The following is an 18,977-nucleotide window of genomic DNA, read 5'->3' as shown; positions in this document are numbered from 1 at the left end:
GCAAATCATGCAGTGATTTTAAGATTTCATAACTTGTTCATAATTTGTTTTTTAAATATGACTTTGTGATTGAAACGCCAACCTTATAATGTTCTACTCATGTGACTAACAAAGTCCATTCATAAACCACAGAACTGATAATTCACTGTGGAAAGTAAAGTAAACATTTCCCCAGGGACTATTTTCTGGCAGAGAGACCGTGTCACTCTGCCCAATTTCAAATCATCTAAGCACAACAGTGCTGCTGCTTTTACGAAAACTAATGTGGACAATCTTATTACAGTGATGTAGTACTAGTGAGACATTAGTTGCAGAAGCAGAACATTATTTTGGTTAGATGATGTTAAATCTTGAGTACCCCTGCATCATTTGCAAAAAGGTTTTTTGTTAAATGTGGTTAAATTGTTGTAAATGGACTAAACACAACAAAATGACAATGGCCATTTAAATTTTTGAACAGGGACAGAGGTCTACTGTATTGACAGCAGGTGACATCAGGTGACAGCACTGCCCTGGCCGAGGCAGAATGTTAAAGACCCCCTAAAGAGGCATTTTAAAAATTGTAAAAATGCTCTGCTATGACTATATTTTGATTAAAACTGCTTTCCCATGAAAAAGTTGTTTTAAAAAACTGTCAGAGAGGCTAAAAACACGACAACTATTTCTCCCTCATAAAAAAACCTGGTTCTATGAATATATATGAGTATGCAAATGATTATGCAAATATGACGTAACTTGCGCCCGCCCACCGCCGCTGCCTTGTCTGGGTTGCTCGGTAACAGTCCGCGTCGAAATGGCTACCTCTCGCGGAAATATTAGCAATATTCAACCTTACATGTTGGAGCCATAGGCTGGCTCAGACTCTGAGGAGGACCCTACATCTGCAAGTCGCAGGCTAGTAGACATGTCAGAATGGTAAGTGTACTGTAAGCTAAGGTTAGTTTGTTAGCTTGTTACACTAGTGACTGGTTGTGGATCTGACATCACTGTATCCAATTCCGGACGGCGAAGCACGAAAAAACACACAAATCCATGACCATTTGTCTTGCTAATACACGACAGTACGTTAGTAGTAGGCTATTAATTTCTCCGTTCTCTACTTCTCTGTGGTAAAGTGTCTTTGATTTATGACTCTGCCGAGCAGTGTTGGTTCTGCCTATGTTGCCGCCCTAGGCGAAATTACTGGCTTGCTCCCTTTCATGTTACTACTCCAACCCCCCCACCCCCGCGGCACCGGGGCACCATCAGTCGGCATCAGGCGGCACCATCAGTCGGCATCAGGCGAGCCGGCCGCGGCACCATCAGTCGGCATCAGGCAGCTCACCTGTCAGATCCGGCAGACCTGACCGGGTGGGCGCGGTATCGGACGGTGCCGCGGCCGGCCCGCCTGATGCCGCCTGATGGTGCCGCGGCATGTGCGGGTCAATACGGTAGTCTAGAAAACTGGCGTTTTTTTTTTTTTTTTTTTTTTTTTTTTTTCCTCCTGCGCCCCTAAGTAGATTGCGCCCTGGGCAGTTGCCCACACTGCCCATAGCAAAAACCGTCCCTGCTGCCGAGTCTGCCAGCACAGCGGGATACTGCTGCAACTCTCTCTCACTTGTTTGCGCAGCGCTTGCACAGCTGGTTGTCTGTCTGTCACTGAAAGAGCAAGTCTCCGCCATATCTAACGTTTACTACCGCATTCTACCTGTGCATATATTATGTTAATGAGATGGAGAAAACTCAACGGGATTGGTTGCTTGGGTTTGTGACGTAGGAAACCTGCCTGGACGCTGATAAACTGAATCCAACTTTTTCAGACTCTGGGTTTCAAACTGTATTTTCAAATCTAAAATGCTCAGTTATGGCGTGCATTAGCGACTTCGCTGCTGAAATGCCTTGTAGCAGAACCCAAACACTACATTGACATGTTAATAATTTCAAAAAAATTTTTTTGGGTTTAGGGGGTCTTTAAGTTTTCCAAATGAATAGGAACCAATAATGTGTTTAACGTAATTTGTGTTATTAAGTGTTTATTTTGCTAAATAAAACTGTAACTTAAAGCGTTTGTCAGTGACACTTTTTCCAAGACAGAAGACAAAACAAAAATTAACCTTTGTTGACAAAAAATATGACTACATACAGTGGTCCCTTGTTTATCGCGGGAGTTACGTTCTAAAAATAACCTGCAATAGGCGAAATCCGCGAAGTAGTCAGCTTTATTTTTTACAATTATTCTAGATGTTTTAAGGCTGTAAAACCCCTCACTACACACTTTATACACTTTTCTCAAACAGGCATTAACATTTTCTCACTTTTCTCTCTTGTTTAAACACTCTCAAAGTTCAAACCTTCGTAGAAAAATAAGTCCAGTATTATAGAATGAACGCATTCTGTACTGTACAGGAGACACGGCATGGAGGAGATTGATTGACAATGGTCTACAGTCCCTTAGCCAATCAGGACGCAGAACACAATGCGCTGAAAAAAAAAAAAAAAAAAAAAAAAAAAAAAAAAAAAATGCATAATTGCACAAAAAAAAAATCTGCGAAACTGCGAGGCCATGAAAGGTGAACCGCGTTATAGCGAGGGGCAACTGTATACTGACATGAACTCCTTACCTTAGTTTGGACTGGATACACAAGCAAGCTTTTCTGTTGATATTAAATAGAAAAACAAAAACTCAAAAACAAAATAAAAGAAGCTGTAATGAGGAATGTACATCAATCTAAGTATGATGGTCATAAATAAATGAGGAATTTATAGTGAAAAAATTTGAAAATGATTCAGTAGACCTTATCCCAACATTCACCTGTATGCTCTATCATTTTAATTATTTTTCTCAGCTTGAATCTCTGGGAAGTTACTGCATTTTGCCTTTGTAGGACAGTCTAGTGGCCCTTTACAAGGCTGATGGCAACATATTCAGCTGACAGCTGACTTAGCAAGTTAGATCCAGCACTGATCACTGAACTGATCTTTATCATTTTTGCCATTATAAATATTATTTTCTTGTTATTGAAAAAATCTGTCTTTTTTTTCTGTTAATTTTTCTTTTTTGTTAATTTTCTGGTCATTTTCTGTTTATGAAAGAAATTCAGTGAATTTGTGCAGGTTTCAGTTTTTTAGACATCATTATGATACAAAAATATATAAAATTATGAGTTATTTTAACCTCACAACTTTGAATTTATAGTTAATACTAAACCGCTTTTAATATCAGAGTTCTGAAAGCAAAATCAGGAATGAAATGAATAATAAAAAAAATGAATAACCTCTCTGGAACAAGTTGAAAGACCTTATAATATAATTCTCCTTGAGTCATTTCTGTTGTTCTCATACGAACAAAACCTTTCTAATAAAGAGAACCTAATTATGTTTGATTTGATGTTTTTCATTTTGTTTAAAAACAAGATATATTGAAGGATGGAGAGACAAACAGGTCCTAGCAATGGCAGTATAAAATAGAGACCTTAGCAACAAGTAGCCAGCATACAAGATTAAGTGTACGTTAACAATAATAATCGAAGAACCAAAATGAAAAATGTTATTTTTCTATATTTCTGGCCCATACTAGGAGTGTAGGTGAGATGAACTAGGTTCTTCCCCAGGGGGCATAAAACAATAAACATTCTTCGATATATGGAGGTGCTAAGCCAATAAAATCCCGTAAAAATTAAAAGCCTAACAGCAAAACTAAAAGTATTTTGTAATCAGGAAGCCAATCTAAGTTATGCATTACAAGAGTAATGTGATTATTGTTTTTGGTCGTTGTTAAAACTCTTGCTGCAACATATTGTGTAGTTTGCAATGGTAATGGCTGCCTCTTGGAGACCAGTATATAGAGCATCACAGTAATCAGTTCTGCTGGAATTAAAGCTAAGTGCAAGCTTTTTTGCATCACACTGTTAAAAAAGGTCTGACCTTGGCTATGTTCCACAGGTGCAAGAAGGCAGTTGTAGTTGAGGCATTAAAATGAGCTTGAAAACTAAGATCTGAATCTAAACTATCACCTAGATTCCTTACTTATGTTTGTGTCTTTGTAGCCAGGACACCCAATTTGCTTTGGATAAAATCCCTTTTACGTTCAGAGCCAACTAAAAGAATGTCAGTTTTATTTTTATCCAGCTTTAGGAAGTTTATATTCATCCATTTATTTATAGGCAAAATACCCATATTTTATGTTGTGAATTAATGACATTGCTTGCGATATCCACGTTGTGGCAAATTACATGAACGAGTAATCGATTACTCGCAAATTATATATTTTACCATTAAAAAAATAAATAAATAAATGAAAACTGGAGGTCTGTGCTTAACATCAGTTTGCTAGTGTTTCCACTCGGACACGGACCTCTGGCTGGATGTTAAGAATAGAATGTCATATTTGTTGATGGTATTTCTTCGAAACATTATAACAACAAAAATGCCACATATCTTTTACAGGAAATTATCTTTTAGTTCAGAGATATATAATTACTCAACTGGACATGCTGCTGGAGGTTATTTTATTTTACCCAGGACACCCTCTCAACGTACGATACAGAGCGATGAAGGAGTGGAATGCCCTTCCTAGTTATGTCACACTACAAAGAAACATGGTTAGTTTTAAAGTGAAACTAAGATTATTATTTAGATCATAATTTTGATCAGTAGTGTAGATTTGTAAATTGGGTCCTGGCATCTTTGTGTGCCTAGATACACAGTAAATGTTTTGTTTTATTTTGTACTGATTCAATGTAAGAGCGGGTAACTTTTATGTTTGGTATTCGTCTAGGATGTTTTGTGTGTGTATATGTACTAAGTATGTGTCTTGTATATGTGTTCTTGGTTTCTATGTGTTAAGTATGTGTGGTTTACAGTTGGTTTGTATTGTCACTTATGAAAAAGAAAAGACCCCAGGAAGAATAGCTGATACTTTGCAAAAGCTAATGGGGATCTTAATAAACTCAAACTCAAACCTCCCTGACATGGCCTATTGTTTTCTAAAAAGCAGGCTTATGGCTGTCAGAGAACATTATTACATCATACTTAACCATTTATATGAGTAAACAGCCAACACTGTAAACCAAGTGCAATTCCAAATGCATTTATTGAACCACCGCAACAGGTCTGTCAATCACGTTGTTTTAACATTCAGCTGCCAAACATCACAACTGTAGGGACTTCTGTTCTGTACTGCTTCACACGTAACTGAATCAACAGCCGAAATCATAAACACACAGTTCAAATAAATCTAATCTTCTCTGCTCTGGTATCGTCACATCGGCGTGTGCTAACAGGGCTAACAAAAGATTTGATGTGAGGCTGCCTGTTAGCTGTCCCTGCTGTTTAAGCACATGTGGTTAAGCATTGAGCTGGTGACAAGTTTAATGCCACATATCTTGCACTGCATGTTATTGTCATCCTTTTTGTCAGAGTATTTCTAGACATCATTCTTCCTGGTTACGACCGACACGGTGCATGTAACGCACAATGAATTGTAGCCAAAACCAACACACTGCGCAGGTGCTCGAATAGTAAAACGTCACTTGAATACTGACGTCAACAACAAGTACTCGCAGGGCCGGCCCTTCCTATGTTGGCGCCCTAGGCGAAATTACTCTCTTGCACCCCTCCACCGCTAAGATCACTTTTTCATCTAGCGCCATCATCATGTCACATCAGGCTATTTGGGCTCGTTAATGTTGAATTGGATATTTCCATTAATGGTGCAATTGTTAAAATAGTGTTCAATTATGTTTGGACTCCTCTTTGCAGGGACGGTGGCGTGCGTTTCGCAACAGGTGCGTTTTTGCGCAGACGTATGCCTAACATCGGTTGTAACAATAACAATAATAATAAAAGTATACTGTTTATTTACCATACATCGGTCATCGGTAGGCTACATCTGTCACACTGTGTCCGCTTTGGGTGGAGATAAAAGGCAGGTGGATCAGGAGGCAGCAGGGAGAGGTAGGCTATTTCTCCAGGGAGGCCACCGGACACAGTGGGTTACCCGGCTGCTCATATATGAATCCCCTCAGGCTTTCTATGTTTTTTTCGGCAGCATCTTTGTGATTTTTTGTGCATTCAGCGTGACATATTTTGGGCCATTTTCGTCTTGGCATATGCTGAAAGAGTCGGGCTTTACGGTTGCCCTCGTTCGCCCTGCATCCCATATGAAGCTGCACGTCAAACCAGACTTTACAGTCAAGCCCCCAAGGTGTGTCTGAGCTTTACGTCCTTCTCGGCGGAGTTTCTTTACCACACCGGCGAAAACATTGTTGCTGGTGGTGAATTCAGCGTCTTTTAACAGACACCAAGCAGCTCCTCCAACCACTCATCCAGGCTCAGGCCGCCCAGCAAATCAAAATTCACCACAAAGTCTGACATTTTGTTTACAAAAGTCTTGAAACAAATGTGACCTAACGAGTAAGCTGAGTGCAGAGTAGTTGGTTGCTAGGCAACGCATTTCCGTTTACACTGGCACAGGGATATTTTGTGCTGCGGTCTGCCAGCGGGTTACACTGATTTTACAACGGCATGGAACGCGGCTCAGCCAATCACATTTAAGGATGGGAAGCACCCGTCTTATAAACAACGGATAAAACGCACACACAGCATAAAAAGGTCCAAGTTATTTTGGTTACAGCTTATTCAGAATAATAAATCTATCATAGGCTATTAAGTGCAGCAGAAATGGTCCCAGTTATTTTTGTTACTGTGGCTTGGCTTGCTGACATGACTGAAGGGATGAAGGAGGAGGAGGAGGACTGGCGTTGCTTTGGGAGCGGGGCCGGACGGCTGAGCTCACTGGTAAACTAGAACTCGCACTCGTAACATTTAAATCAAGTGGTGGAATGGCCGCAGGAGTTTCCTCCTGCTTAACACGGAGTCGTTTGGGGAAAAAGCCAAGTAAACTGCTCTGTTTCGCCATAATAAACTCCGTCTCTCTTTTTTCTCTTACCTGTACATATTTCTTTCTTCCTGAGTCGGGGAGGGACCGTTTGCGTGCAAACTAACTCATTCATTTGATTGGGTCACATGCTGATGACGCAGCCTGGGGGCGGGCACTCACGTATGATAGAAAGCTGCTGATTGACTCAGAAGCTAGTTTCACATGAGCTCTGCTAAGGCTGGCATGGCTGGCTGGATGAACATTTTAATCCCGAAAACATATTGTTCTGATTGGGTGGGCCTGGCTCAAAATGGCGCCGCCTATGCGGTAGAACAACCGGTGCCAGCGTCCCTCTGGCCGCTAGCGGCGCCCCTCCAGCAGATGGCGCCCTTAGCATTTGCCTATACTGCCTATGCCACGGGCCGGCCCTGAGTACTCGAGTAATCGTACCCACCCCTACCACCAACCATGAGCCTTTGTGGGTCATGTAAATGAATTTCCATTCCATTTTTAAAGTTGTACATCAGAATGCCCTGAAATATACACTCCTGATCAAAATTTTAAGACCGGTTGAGAAATTGCAAGAATTACATTTTGCACTGTTGGATCTTAAGAAGGTTCTAAGTAGAGCTTCAGAATGCAGAAAGAAGAAATGGGAGTGAGACAAAAAAAAATTTTGAGTAAGCAATTTATTGCAAACAACCATTAAACTGAATTAGGCTGTTCATCAGCTGATCAAAAGTTTAAGACCACAGGCTTTAAAAGCCCAAATTTTCGAAAAAATGTGGATTCAGTGTCATTTTCTGTCAGGTATCCACACTGTCATGACCTCCTGATGGCAAAAAAGCTTTCTCTCCTTGAAAGCGGTCGGATTGTTGAGCTGCATAAGCAAGGCCTCTCGCAGAATGCCATTGCTGCTGAGGTTGGATGCAATAAGACAGATCCTGAGCACCAAACATGTGACATTGAAAGGTGGAAGAAAGTTTTATTCTCTGATGAGAAAAAATTTAACCTTGACGGTCCTGATGGCTTCCAACGTTACTGGCATGACAAGGAGATCCCACCTGAGATGTTTTCTACATGGCACAGTGGAGAGGGCGCCGTCATGATCTGGGGGGCTTTTTCCTTCAATGGAACAATGAAGCTTCAGGTTGTGCAGAGGCGTCAAACGGCAGCTGGCTATGTGGAGATGTTGCAGGGGGCATCCCTCATGACTGAAGGCCATCGTCTGTGTGGTAATGACTGGGTTTTTCAACAGAACAACGTTGCAGTTCACAATGCCCGCCTGACAAAGGACTTCTTCCAGAGAAATAACATCACTCTTTTGAACCATCCTGCATGTTCCCCTGATCTAAATCCAATTGAGAACATTTGGGGTTAGATGGCAAGGGAAGTTTACAAAAATGGACACCAGTTCCAGACAGTGGATGCCCTCCGTGAAGCCATCTTCACCACTTGGAGCAACATTCCCACTAGCCTCCTGGAAACACTAGCATCAAGCATGCTGAAACGAATTTTTGAGGTGATTAACAAGAAAGCTTTTTTGCCTTTGCCATCAGGAGGTCATGACAGTGTGGATACCTGACAGAAAATGACACTGAATCCACATTTTTGCGAAGCTTTGGGCTTTTAAAGCCTGTGGTCTTAAACTTTTGATGGTTTTCAAGGTTCAATTTTTTCTCATCAGAGAATAAAACTTTCTTCCACCTTTCAATGTCCCATGTTTGGTGCTCTCATGCAAACTCCAAACGGGCAGTTTTGTGCCATTGAAGGAGACGAGGCCTTTGAAGACCTTTTTTGTTCTTAAAACCCTTCTCTCGCAGATGCCGTCTCATGGTTATGGGACTGCAGTTGGCACCAGTGACAAGCTTAATTTGGGCCGAGGATCGTCCCGTGTCTTGAGGGACAGCCAATTGGATCCTCCGGCTCAGGGCTGGTGAAATTTTTTTCACCGGCCCGCAACCCCCGACATAGAGAGAACTCTATTGTGAAGTTCGCGGATGACACCACCATCATCAGCCGGATTTCCAACAATGATGAGTTTTCATATCGGGAGGAAATCAACCATCTTGCAGAATGGTGCACAGAAAACAACCTACTGCTCAACGTCAGCAAAACCAAAGAGCTGATAGTTGATTTTAGAAAAAAGGAGGCAAAGACACACAACCCTGTCTACATCAATGGAGCTGAGGTGGAGCAAGTGAGCAGTTTTAAGTTCCTGGGAATCAATATAACAGAGAACCTGTCATGGACTTCACATATCTCTGCCCTGGTTAAAAAAGCTCAGAAACAGCTGTATTTCTTAAGGAAACTTAAGAAAGCAAAATTCCCACGCCAAGTTCTTGTCAGCTTCTACAAAGGAGCGATTGAAAGCATCCTGACTGGAAACACCACAAACTGGCATGGGTTGTGCACGGCCCAGGACTGGAAGACTCTGCAACGGGTGATTAAAACTGCCCAAAACATCATTGGTACCCACCTACCAAGCACCAGTGATATCGGGGAGGTGAGGTGCCTGCACAGAGCCAAAAGGATCCTAAAAGACAACACCCACCCCAGCCACAGCCTGTTCACCCTGCTGCCGTCAGGCAAAAGATACAGAAGTATTCGCTGCCGTACCACCAGACTACAGAGCAGCTTCTTCCCTCGGGCTGTGAGACTACTTAATGCACCATCTGAACTCCTCCAGGCTTAATAATTCTATTTTCTACACAATCAATCAATTAATCAATCAAGAGGGAACCACATTTTAATTTCACTATACAACCTGTTGTATAATGACAAATAAACTTCCTTGTATCCTTGTATCCTTAAAGGCTGTGGTTTTAAACTTTTTTTTTTTTTTTTGTCTCACTCCCATTTCTTCTTTTTGCATTCTGAAGCTCTACTTAGAACCTTCTTAAGATCCAACAATGCAAAATGTAAATTCTTGTAATTTTTCAACTGGTCTTAAAATTTTGATCAGGAGTGTATATGCATTTTACCGTAGATAGCAAACCTAGGAGAAGGAGCCCAGGGTCTTTCAAAGAAAATAAAGGTCCAGAACCTTAAAATAATTCCCAAAAGTAGTGAAAATGAGTGCCCATTAGTGCAATATTTGGCACACAAAAGAGAAATGATGTGGTCGTTTTGTTCAGAATCACAGGGCTATCAATACTCTTAATCTGTTACAGGAAAATGATGATTTAATCAAGTCTATGACCCCGTCCCAGTCATCCTGAATGTATTCTACATCCAAAACTCTTTCCTATTTGAAAGACAAAGTAATGATGTCATTTTTAATGTTAAACAGCTACTACAAATGTTAGGGACACTGAGAAGCGTCCAAATCCAGGATGTCAGGTATAGTGATAGTAACTTCACTGGTGACCAGTTGTAGACACCTTTGGGTCAGATCCAGACCATGCTAGCTACTAATCCAGATAAAAAAGTAAAGTGCTATAAATTGTTCAAAAAAGGTTCCCCGATAGCTCACCAGATAAGAGCGCATACGATGTGCTATAGCTAAGTCCTGATCGCAGTATCTTGGGTTTGAATCCACCCTCAAGCCATTTGCTGCATGTCTTCCCAGACCAGCTTTTCCTGTCTCTCTCTACTGTGACAGTCAAATAAAGCAGAAATACAAAAAAAAAAAAAAAAAAAAAAAAAAAAAAATCTTTAAAAAATGTGCAAAAAGTGACTGTGTAAATTGTGCGAACTTGTGAATCTGAGTTTGGTGTTTTCTACAGGGCTCGGTTTGAGCTGCTCTGTTCCTCTCTCTTCAACAAGAGCATGCAGCCAATCAAAAATCTGCTGGAGGAGGCAGGACTGTCCACCAGTGACATCAACAAGGTAGCACAAATCAAGCTGTTTATATGTAGGACATTTCATACATGCAAATGCAATTCAGTGTGTGTGATATCGGAGAAGAAAAAAAAATTCTGTATAAGTTGTAGTTACTTTGTCTTTTTGGAAAGACCCTAACAGTTTCCATTACAATAGTCCAATCTATTGGTAATAAATGCTATAGATAGAAATTGTGATATGTAAACATTATGTATGTGACTGAGATGGATTCCAATCTTAGATTAAAAAAAAAAAATACATTATTTGCGTAGTGCTTTCAAGATAATTGCAAAGTGCATCACAGATAACATAACAAAATAAAGCAAGTAAAATAACTTCAGACATCATGAAATTGGAACAAGAATAAAAAGGCTACAATGTACGTAACAGCCAGCAGTTTGTGATTGACTTTTGTGTTTCAGGTCGTTCTTTGTGGAGGCTCAGCCAGGATTCCGCGTCTCCAGCAGATGATGCGGGAGATGTTCCCTGATGTGGAGCTGCTCAGTTCAGCTCCACCTGATGAGGTCATAGCTGTGGGGGCCGCCCTGGAAGCTGGCTTATTGGTCAGCAGGGATAGCCCCACTCTAGAGGATGAGTCGGTCACAGTGGATGCTTCTGCCTCTGACATACTGGTGAAGGTATGCTGATTAAACACCCAGGAAGTAATAACGGTGTGACTGAGTGCATGAGGAAGGGTGAACAAAAAATTGGAACCATAAGCATTCAGAAAAAACGAGAAAAAAGTTAATCAGTGCGCAAACAAAGACATATGAAGGATCTATACATGCAAAGTGCCACTCTTTGCTTGCACCCACCCTCTGAAAAGCAAATTAAAATGTAGCCTTTCTTTTCATTACGGCAAATAAAGGCACACTTGCATGGAGCACTGAAAAGTAATGCTGGCATCAGCTGAGATGCATTCACTGTGAGGCAAAATGACAGGCATGAAGCTCCAGCAGAACTTGATGCAATTTGCTGACCTGGCCCAGCAGCATTGTCATGCTACAGTTAGACAATTGACATAACAGCAAATAGCTACCACAGCTCCACCTGCATTTCTTTTAAGTTTGCCCCACCCTTGCTACAGTGTAGGTAGCAGCAAGCTGAGCCATTCAAATGGAGCACAATTATAGCTAACCATAATCCAGTAAATGAGTAAGTGAGCTTCACCTGCAGCTCACAGAGGTGATTTGATCTAAAAATATTTAATAAGAAATTGCACTGCCATGAATGAGGAAAGGCAGTGGGGCATGTTGTGATTTTTAGCAGTTGGTCTTTGCCATTGTACTCACTTAATGTTTATTTCTTTCATGCACATACCCAAAATTGCCCCAGAGTAAACTTTTTTAAACATTAGCAGTCTTTATTCCATTTTTAAACATTCTTAGTAAATATTAAATGCTGTTCAGGGGTATGAATATTACTGAGAAAAAATTTGGCAACACTTTCTTCAGATAATCCCCTCTAGATGTTAAACAAAATGTCATCAATATCAAAAAGCCATCAATTATATTTCAACAATATGTCTGTAAAGCATTATTATGGATCCCACCATAATTCTGGGCAATATACATTCAGTAGCGCTGTGATTGGTCATCAGATTTGTTGGCCTGTTGCCCATTTGCGAAACAGGCTTGACATAATTCCTCACACAACTAGAACCCAAACCTTAACCCCGCAGATGTGTTTAAGCCAGAACTCTGGTGGGTTTAATTACAACACAGCTTGAGTTTAGCAATAATGTCAACTAGTCCTCCATGTTTGTTAAAGCTCTGCAAAAATACAACAGAATGTCATTGTGCCATTGAATATAATTTATGGCTTATTGATATTCTGCTGACCTCTTGTTGTATATCAGTTGATGTTCTATTATAACATCTAGGCCAGGGGTGTCAAACTGGTGCCATGGAGGGCCAAGAGGCTGCAGGTTTTCATTCCAACCAAAAACTCCACCAGGTGATTTCACTGATCACCCTACCTCGAAACAGAGAGGCGGGACTAATCAGTGAAATCACCTGGTGGAGTTGTTGGTTGGAATGAAAACCTGCAGCCTCTTGGCCTCCATGGCACGAGTTTGACACCCCTGATCTAGGCCTATAAGGGACAATCCAAAGGAATAATCACTCATTAATAAAAAAAAAATATGTATTTGGATGTGAATGTGTCAGTCCTAGGTATATTCAGGACCCCATTTAGAAAATGACATGCATAAGCTTGACTGTAGTTTTTCTTTTGGTGATTGGCTTGCTTGCATATGTGTGTCACAGGAGGTGGACGAATCAGGAGCTGAGGTGTTTAACGTGCTCCTTCCATCAGGTACACCCCTCCCTGCCCGTCAACATCACATCCTGAGTGGCTGGGGCCAGCTGTCTTCTCTCTCCCTGGAGATTTACCAGAGATCAACCACTGAACAGCCAGAGAAACTAGCTAAGGTACAGAATCATTTTTAAGTAACAAGCCATGGTACTGGAACATTACTGAGAAAGTAGAAAATGTATTTATTTATTTATCTATTTAGTTAGTTAGTTAGTTAATTAGGCCAAACAAAAAATTACTTTGTGTTCCGGTTCCTTGTCATTTAAGGGCATGAATAGGTAGGGAATTTATTTTATTTTACTTTTTATTTTATTTAGCATTTTAAGGATGGGTAGGGGGGATTTATTGTATTTATTCATGGCAAGGATGGGTAGGCAGGGATTTTACAAATAAGGCGAGTGCAATATAGATCAAAATAAAAGCCCTGCTTAACTATTGACCAATGCCAACAAGGTCACACTCGGTCGCATAGTGCCTTTATTTTATTTTTTTTATTTATTTTTACACAGAGGCCAATAAAATAACCTGACTCGGGGGTTAAATGGGACACTCGGTCGGGAACCGGAACCCAGAATTTTTTTTTGTCTGGCCTTAGTTAGGTTTTTTTGTGTTTGTTTGTTTTTGACCAGAAATTCCTCCATCATTGATGAATTGTCATTTTTTGTAGCCATTTGGGGCAGTAAAAATTCTACTACATATTATCAAACTCAAACTTTGTTTATTTAACAGTTTGAGTGGATTAAGGCAGTTACTTTCAATAATGTTAGCTGGGGGGAAGTCCGCCTTAATGGCAGGAAGCTAACAGTTAGCATTTGGAGCATCCAGTATCCAGCACTGATGAGAGAAAGATAGCACGATTACTGTCCTACATAACAGATAGGAGGAAAGTGAAATAATAAATTTTTCATAATGGCAGAACTAATACTTTAAGAAGCTTGGCATCATATAGGAATGTCCTTCAGAAACTTGCCAGCATACTGATATGTTCTCAAAGCTGTATTCTGCAGTTAGTGTTCATCTGCACTATACCTGTGAAGAAAACATCTATACAGATTTGAATACATTTTCACAATAATGTCTTGATTCTCAGGCACCTTGTATCGATATGCATCATATATCATTTTCATATGCTGGTACAGTGGGGAGAATAATTATTTGATCCCTGGTTGATTTTTATGGTAATTTTATTTTAACAAATAGACAAAGAATATCAACAAAAAAAAGTGGAGAAAAAACACATACAAAAGGTTATAAATTCATTTGTATGTGATCAAACAAAATAAGTATTTGATCCCCTACCAGCATGAATTCTGGTTCCCACAGACTGGTTATGTGCCCATGAGGCACACAGATTAGTCCTGTCACTTTAAGAAAATACTTCTCAGCATGGAGCTCCATGCAAGATCTCACCTCGGGAGTAAGGATGATCATGAGAAGGGTGAGAGCTCAGCCCAGAATTAAACAGGAGGAGCTTGTTAAAGATTTCAAGGCAGCTGGGACTACAGTTACCAAGACAACCATTGGTAACACACTACACCGTAACGGATAGAAATCCCGCAGTACCTATAAGGTCCCCCTGCTCAAGAAGGCACATGTACAGGCCCGTCTGAAGTTTGCCAGTGAACACCTAAATGATTCAGAGAAGGCTTGGGAGAAGGTGATGTGGTCAGATGAGACTAAAATTGAATTCTTTGGCATTAACTCGACTCGTCATGTTTGGAGGGAGAGAAATGGTGACTGAACAATCACAAGAACACCATCCCCACCTGTGGCAGAGAGAAAAAAAACAAACAGTGGAATAGCCCTTTAATTGATTCAGGGGAAAGGGAGGGGGGAGCAGAGGAGATAAATTGGACACACCTGTAGGGTAATCTGGCTTGTGTATGGAGGAGAGCACAGAGGAGTGAGAGCACAAAGGAGGAGATCACTAAAAGCTAAACCAGTTTCTAGAAAATGGAACTAAAATCTCTAAGAAAACAGTAAGACTACAAAACCAACCGAAGAGTAAGGAGGAATTGTAGTTTGCTGGATGAAAAAGCGCTGGGCTGAGGAGAGGAGCTGTACCCTGGAGTGTGCTTGGGAGGAGTGATGTTTGGAGTGCTTCATATACAGCATGCTCTGAAGCTGTTCTCTGCCTGGGTGGATCCATAGAAGCTGAAGCTAAGTGCTAAGTCTCCCTGCCTGTCGCTCTCCGGGCTTCTCTCCCTCTCTCTCTTTTCACCCGTCCACCCTCCTGACCATGCTTACTCACACCTTTCACTTAGTCTGAAACTGTTTATGGGACTACTGAATTTAATTTGATTGTTTTTGAGTGTTTTTGGTTTATTGTGTATTTGTTGAAATTTAACTGAGCAACATTTGCTTTGCTATGCTTTGGGTTGGGAAGGTGAACAAGAGAGCTGGTTTGTATATACCGCATCCCTATATTTGATTTGATTGTTTGCCTTTGATTTAATTTCATTAACATCTCATGTATGCAGATTTGTTCGCTGTGAATGGTGTTTTGTTCCTTTGTTTATATTCTTTTGTAGCTAGGATAGCAGGAGGGCTAATCGGGTTTTGTTTTGTACTAATTATGTATCTTTAAATATTTTATAATTTAGAAAAGAAATTGATAGGATTAACTTTCTCCTGTTTGGCGCCCGTTAACATACCTAGTACATATCCCTATGCTAGACACCGTCAGGCACGGAGGTGGAAACATTATGCTTTGTGGCTGTTTCTCTGCTTAAGGTACAGGATGACTTCACCACATTTAGGGGCCTGTGGACAGGGTCATGTACCGTAAGATCTTGGACAAGAACCTCCTTCCCTCAGTCAGGGCACTGAAGATGGGTCGTGGATGGGTCTTGCAGCATGACAACAACCCAAAACATACGGTCAAGGCAACAAAGGAGTAGCATAGGTCATAGAATGGCCTAGCCAGTCTCCAGACCTTAATCCTATAGAAAATTTGTGAAGGGATTTGAAGCTTTGAGTTGCCAAGTGATAGCTTTTAACCTTCAGGATTTGGAGAGGATCTGTAAAGAGGACTGGACCAAAATCCCGCCTGAGATGTGTGTAAACCTGGTCACCAACAAGAAACGCCTGACCTCTGTGCTACCAACAAGGGTTTCTCCACCAAATACCAAGTCCTGTTTTGCTTGGGGATCAAATACTTATTTCACTCGATCAAATACAAATAAATTTATGACCTTCATATAATGTGTTTCTTTCTGGACTTTTTTGTTGATAGTCTGTCTCTATTTGTTAAAATATAAGTACCATAAAAATTGTAGACCGCTTGTTTCTTAGTAAGCGGGCAAACCTAGGAAATGAGGCGGGGATCAAATAATTATTCTTCCCACTGTATGTCATCTGCACTTTAAAGCACTTTAAGTAAATTTTGAATACTTTATTTTGAGTCAGTTTGTCCCTGGATTTATCAAATGTCACATTTTATTAGTCCACCCGGGTGTTAAGAAATTGTTTTTAGTTTAAGCTGTATTTATATATTGTCTGTCAAATCTAAATTAAAAATTAATTTTGCTATACAAATTGTATCATGATGGCTGGGCAAGAGAAGTTACAAAAATAGATGCCCCTGAATATGAATAGTTCCCAACACCATCATAGATAGTTTCTAGACATCTAACACCAACATCATATTTGCTTTGTTGTAAAGGAAAGACATATTGAAACGTGAGTGGCTGATGATTCCGAAATGTAGGGTATAAATGCTAAGAAGTGGAATGTGAAAGAGATTGGTTAAAATTAACCAGACCTGTTGTGTGTGTGTGTGTGATCTACAGATTATCCTCAGAGATCTGGAGCCCAGAGAAAACAACCACGACATTGACACTGTAGTGACCATGAAAAGGTGTTTTTTCATGCTTTCTGAATCAGTTAGGAAATTTTCAAAAAATTTGGTCTTTTATTTTACAGTTCCTTTCATTGTATTGCAGGGATGGCTCTCTCCATGTTTCCTGTGTACATCAGAGTAGTGGAAGATCAGAGGTCATCACCATAGCAGCAGCATCCTGAAGCCACCAAGCTGTGTTTGCACCCAATGTGTCTTGTTTCTTTCTTTTTTTTTTTTTTTTAATATTGACTTAATAAAGTACACAAACCCAAAACTATGTATTTCTGTTTTACGAAATTGTGTCTCACTCTGAATTAGGTCAGTACATTACATACAACCACTGTTGAGAACAGATTGTACTTTTACCTATAGTTAGGCTTTAATTTTAAGTAATAACATAACAGTTCTAATAAAATCATCTTACTTAACTTTGGGAATTTAATTGACCCATCAGGGTTTCCTCCAGGATTTTTTGAAACTGTGGGGGAGGGCTTCAGCGCCAGCAGGTGCAGGTGAAACGACTGGAGGGGTTGTGCCACCCAGATTTGCTTCCCTCCATGTAATTTCCCCAGACACGTTCATATTCCACACAAAAACAGCATTTCATTCAAATTATGTCAAATTCCGCCATATGCTGTTAAAAATAGATTCCATTTTATTGAGCTAATTCAGCGATTCTGTGATCGCTGAAATGATAGGGCCCTACAATGTTAACATTAATGATAATATTATGGTCGTTTTCACAGGCTTGAACAAAAAAATGGATTAAATTTAATCTTTCCTTTCTAGGTACCTTTCTCTTGCCCTTTTCTCTCCCTCTGCGAGCGCACAGCAGTAGAATCAAACAGGCGGGTGATGACTCTGGTGTTCATTTTTCAAAATAAAGTTAATTACAGTGTAGTGTAACATTTCATGATATTTAAATTATTTCACACTCTGATTATTTTAAGTATACATTACTCACAAAAAGTTAGGGATATTTGGCTTTTGGGTGAAATTTATGGAAAATGTAAAAAGTTCACGCTACAGTGATATATCATGAAAGTAGGGCATTTAAGTAGAAGCATACACTGGTGATTTCCTCATCTCAAACAATTTCTTGGGAAAAAAAAGCCAACAACAGTGGTGGGTATACCACAACAAAAAATGTCAATGTCTCAATAATTTGTCATGTGCCCTTGAGCATCAATTACAGCTTGACAACGACGTCTCATGCTGTTCACAAGTTCGACTTATTGTCTACTGAGGCATGGCATCCCACTCTTCTTGAAGGGCGGCCCTCAGGACATTGAGGTTCTGGGGTACAGAGCTCTGAGCCTCTACACGGCGACTCAGCTGATCCCATAGGTTTTCTATGGGATTCAGGTCTGGAGAAAGTGCAGGCCACTCCATTTGAGGTACCCCAGTCTCCAGCAGCCGTTCCCTAATGATACGACCTCGATGAGCTGGAGAATCAAACACCTGATGTGCATTCAAAAGTTTACAGAAGGTCACATTAAGTTCACCTGTAAAGGTTATAATGCATTGTAGGTTCATCCTGAAATTTCACCCGAAAGCCCAATATCCCTAACTTTTTGTGAGTAGTGTATGTGCGCAAACATAGGCTATATATACACTACTCACAAAAAGTTAGGGATATTGGGCTTTCGGGTGAAATTTACGGAAAATGTAAAAAGTTCACGCTACAGTGATATTATATCATGAAAGTAGGGCATTTAAGTAGAAGCATGCACTGGTGATTTCCTCATCTCAAACAATTTCTTGAAACAAAAGCCAACAACAGTGGTGGATATACCACAACAAAAAATGTCAATGTCTCAATAACTTGTCATGTGCCCTTGAGCATCAATTACAGCTTGACAACGACGTCTCATGCTGTTCACAAGTCGAGTTATTGTCTGCTGAGGCATGGCATCCCACTCTTCTTGAAGGGCGGCCCTCAGGACATTGAGGTTCTGGGGTACAGAGCTCCGAGCCTCTACACGGCGACTCAGCTGATCCCATAGGTTTTCTATGGGATTCAGGTCTGGAGAAAGTGCAGGCCACTCCATCTGAGGTAACCCAGTCTCCAGCAACCGTTCCCTAATGATACGACCTCGATGAGCTGGAGCATTGTCGTCCATGAGGATGAAATTA

The 18,977-nt window shown here is 40.5% G+C and overlaps 1 protein-coding gene across 1 annotated transcript in view; it reads left to right on the top strand.

Annotated features, from left to right (window-relative positions):
* Nucleotides 1-17,115, top strand: part of hspa14 (heat shock protein 14) — a 31,913-nt gene extending 14,798 nt beyond the window's left edge. The window contains exons 10-14 of the mRNA XM_030045986.1: nt 10,588-10,690; nt 11,107-11,322; nt 12,952-13,116; nt 16,792-16,859; nt 16,945-17,115. Coding sequence (XP_029901846.1) covers nt 10,588-10,690; nt 11,107-11,322; nt 12,952-13,116; nt 16,792-16,859; nt 16,945-17,023 — 631 coding nt within the window. The 3' untranslated portion in view covers nt 17,024-17,115. The remainder of the gene's footprint in view (nt 1-10,587; nt 10,691-11,106; nt 11,323-12,951; nt 13,117-16,791; nt 16,860-16,944) is intronic.
* The last annotated feature ends 1,862 nt before the right edge of the window (nt 17,116-18,977 follow it).

Source organism: Myripristis murdjan, chromosome 23 (genome assembly GCF_902150065.1).
Source record: "Myripristis murdjan chromosome 23, fMyrMur1.1, whole genome shotgun sequence".
NCBI lineage: Eukaryota > Metazoa > Chordata > Actinopteri > Holocentriformes > Holocentridae > Myripristis > Myripristis murdjan.
Note: the sequence above shows the minus strand (reverse complement) of the source record. Positions and strands in the feature narration are given on the sequence as shown.